The following is a 4,195-nucleotide window of genomic DNA, read 5'->3' as shown; positions in this document are numbered from 1 at the left end:
ATTAAGTCCGAGATCTCCTTAGCTTTCCCCACCTCCTCCTTCAACCCATGGATATTGTCTGACTGAGAAAGAAGCAGCGATAAACTAGATCGTGATGACTGAGGGCCGGGGACCAGAAATGGGCTAGGGTGTGCGACTGGTCCAGTTTGGGTAGGAAAGAATTACAGGGTGTACGCCAGCGATCCAATTTCAACGATGTTTTCTGGGTTAATTGAATGGAACAACAAGACCGAGGATAGGAAAGAATGAAGAGGAAATAGTGACTGATGGGAATATTGTACTGCTAGAGGTATGAGGAGTGACAAGGGAGGGGGAAGAAGGGGGGGGGGGGCATAGGGGTGCTGCCTTGGAAAGCATCATGAGAATGAGAGGGGCGGTACAGAGAACAAGATAGCTTTTACGATTTTGTTTACTTGGAGCAAGAAGGGCATCATAGTTTATCATTGTATCCCCTTTCTGTTTCCAAAAAAAAATTATAGGAAGAGAAGAGGGACATATATTTCCTTTTGTTTGGTTCAGTATTCTATACATGATAATATTATAAATAATTACTACATGACATTACCAGAGGTGTCAAGGTCGAGTGAATCTACACCGGACTGTCGATCACAAGGTCCGCGGTTCGAGACCCGCGGTGGCACTATTAATGTCCTTTGGCAAGACATTGATCTACATTTGCCACACTCCACCCAGGTGAAGTAAATGGGGACCTGGTAGGAATTTATTCCTTTAAGCGCAGAGCGTGTGACAGCTGCTCTGCTAAAGCCAGGGTAATAATGTTGCATTATTGTAGAGCGCTTAGAGACTTCTGATAAAGTAAGTGTTAGGCGCTATATATGCAAATATAATAATCACTATTACTAAGAAACCTTGACTATATAACTGATGTCTTGATATTTTTACGTTAGATACAGTTATTACACTTTGTACAAATACTCCTAGCTGTCTACCAATCCCCGGCTTCTGATTGTGATGTGTGTATTGAGAGGCATTCAATCAGTGTCAACAAGGTTGTTCACATCCGACAATGACCTTCTAGAACTATCTACCACCAACCCAGGCATCAACACTGTCCCCTCCTACCCTTGACTTTCAAACATTAAAACCACAAGGTCTCCCAATATGGCTCTGCAAGTGAAAGGCCAGCTTGCCACCTACGCCCAAAGGGAGATTGCCTAAACCAACAAACAATTAAAATCAAATTTTGACTGATTGCTAGTAATCGCAACTGCATACACTGCGACCGGCCACATCAACCACACAATTAGTCTTCACCTTTGCATGGAATCGATGATCGATATGCCACCGGGGAAAGGGGGAACATTTAATACTAGACTGACCACATGATTTTCAGGAAGAACATAGCCCGAGTAATCATCTTCTTGAAAAAACATGGGCACCAACCCACGCAGACATCAGGCGTGAAGGAGCAGCCTGATGTCATATGATGAAAACCTTTCAACGTCAACAAAAAATCTTCATCTCTGCGTAAAAATGTTCATTGGTACAAGGTCAACATGCCTGCACTTTCTTTGGAAAGGCCATTTTCCGCTCTGGAGGTTAATGACCCTAATATGCAACACCAAAAGAGACGGGGAGAAACGTTTGGTTGGTCTGGGCAAATGACCTTTTTATTCCCGGAGAATCAAACTTTACCTCAAACTTTACCGTATCTGCTTAAAAATAACCAAGAGCAGGTGAACCCGAGGAAGTTTAATATCCTAGGGAAGAAACCCTCAAAGTTTGAATAAAAGTCCTCTTGCAAAAAGATATTTGTGTTATAGGCCTATTTAGTTTGAACTTACATTGCCAAATTCCATAGCAATTTCAGCAATATATATCCAAAATTATTTGCATTTTTGGCAGAGGAGGTCCATCAAGCACGTCACTTTGTAAGATCCGGAGAAAAACTAGATTTATGTCACGAAAATATGAGCTTTGATCTTGAACAATAACATATCCTAAATTTGGACTAACCATCTGGTCATAACTAACTTTTACAATATAATAAAATGATGAAAAATTGATTGAAAAATTGATGTGATGTAGTAGATTCAACATGATAGTTTAAAAACTTTTTATTTTCTAAATATACCTTGACTTTTGTGACACCACCTTCATCTAACTAACCATTTGATCTCCATTCAAAAATGTGTGCCTATAACGATGTAGGGCAGAATTGCTTTTAGCGGTACAAAATAGACAAGTTATGAAGAACAATACATACTTAGGCACACAGTTACATATCCACAACACTATCCCTAACACCATCCTCACCCCGAACACCATCACAGCCCTACCCTAACACCATCCTCACCCCAAACACCACCGCAACACTACCCTAACCCCATCCCCACTCTTAACACCACCACAACACAACCCTAACCCCATCCCCAATCGTAACACCACCACAACCATACCCCAACCCAACTCACCATCATGGCAACCCTATGCTTAGCACCACCATAACCCCACCCCAACACCATTCCAGCCCAAACCCACCACAAATACTACTCCATCTTTAACCCATCACTGCCACAACCCTACTCAACTTGACAACAACTCACCCCAACTTCACCATAACCCCACTCCAACTCCATTCCAGCTCAACCCCACCCCAAACACAACTACACCCTTTCCCTACACTACCACAACTCCATATGCATCCCCAACGCTACCACAACTACACCAGAAACACCAACACAACCAACCACAACACCATCCTACGATATACCTAATCCCAGCACCATCCTACCCCAACCCCACCCTACCCCAACCCCACCCGAAGACCAGACCATTGAAACCCTATCCCTAACTCCATCCCTTTCCCCAATCTACTACAACCCCATATATGCATCCCTAACACTACCACAACCACACCAGAAACACCAACACAACCAACCACAACACCACCACAACACCATCCCACCGACATACCCTAATCCCAGCACCATCCTACCCCAACCCCACCCGAAGACCAGACCACCGCAACCCTATACCCCAACTCCCTTCCAGCCCTTCCTCACCCATCCATCCTTCCCCTTCCATCCAGTCTGCCTGGATTTGAATGTTTGGGGGACGAATCACAAACGATCAACGACGCACATGTCATGCACTTCGCACTTCACCAAAACTAGGTCGCAGTCATGACCTTTTGATCAGCCTTATACACTCTATCTCTCATTCCTTCAACTTGGTCTCCTTCAAGTGAAATTCGCTGTCCTATTCCCTCCATTTTGATCCAAAATCATGCCATTTTTCTGTAAACTTGGCCAATTGGCAATCAATTTTCTTTTAAATCTTTCTCCTTATTCCCAACTTCTTTTCATCTTCCTACCCGTGCATTGCCTATGTGACATCTATTCGGAAATAACAAATAAAACATGGTTTCTGGACATGGAAATAATTCATACCACATTCACATAATCTAATTTTGTTAAATCAATAAATCACAAACAAAAATAGAACCGTAATGTATTTCCCTCAGGCCTTACTATGCAATATATATCAATGGCATTCAGCCAAGTGGCACAAAAACTGGAGTATAGTGATGACAATTGTTACAGGAACGAAATTCAAAAAAAGGAATTCGGATTTTCTACGATTAACATCGAACTAGTTTGTTATCGGTCTGTTAAAGACGCAATTTCGAGCCTCGGGATAATATCCTTAGTCTGTGTTGTTTGGCAAACTGGAGCTGATGAGGACAGGCCTTTGGTGATGTCTTTGAGCATGGACGTACTCCATGCTTTGAGCCAGTTAACTTTCAAGATACAGTGGTCCTCTTCCTGGTTCCAATTCTTTGATGACAAGCTCTGTACATGTACACGTACCTTCTCTTACATCGCTCTTACATCGCTCTTACATCGGCCTCCTTGTGGACAGCCAGTTATATACACTGTACAATAGCATATCCCACTTCAGACTGAAAATTGATTTACGTTATGATTTAAAAAACGGCAAAGGGAGAGTATCTCTGTGATGTCTTTGAGCGGGTTCCCTTCTTGCTGCATGGTCCCAATTCCTAGATCACATGCTCCCTTTCTCCCTCGATCCTCTCTCGCTCCCTTATATCTAATCCTAACCATAACGCCAAGATCTGTGCCAGGGTCATGGGTTACACATCCTTCGCCCACATGTCTGATGATGCGAGTAGTCTACGCATCAAACACAGAAAATCACACGTACGTATGCT

The 4,195-nt window shown here is 43.0% G+C and overlaps 1 protein-coding gene across 1 annotated transcript; it reads left to right on the top strand.

Moving 5' to 3' along the window:
• Nucleotides 1-1,122: 1,122 nt before the first annotated feature.
• LOC115919736 (extensin-like) lies at nt 1,123-3,150 on the top strand. The gene is made up of 2 exons (XM_030973773.1): nt 1,123-1,141; nt 2,606-3,150. Exons 1-2 carry the CDS (start codon nt 1,123-1,125, stop codon nt 3,148-3,150), a joined length of 564 nt encoding a protein of 187 aa, XP_030829633.1.
• Nucleotides 3,151-4,195: the final 1,045 nt, after the last annotated feature.

The sequence above is a fragment of the Strongylocentrotus purpuratus genome, unplaced genomic scaffold (genome assembly GCF_000002235.5).
Source record: "Strongylocentrotus purpuratus isolate Spur 01 unplaced genomic scaffold, Spur_5.0 spur5_contig_866, whole genome shotgun sequence".
Taxonomy (NCBI): Eukaryota; Metazoa; Echinodermata; class Echinoidea; order Camarodonta; family Strongylocentrotidae; genus Strongylocentrotus; species Strongylocentrotus purpuratus.
The sequence above is the reverse complement of the archived record's forward strand: the minus strand, read 5'-3'. Positions and strand labels throughout refer to the sequence as shown.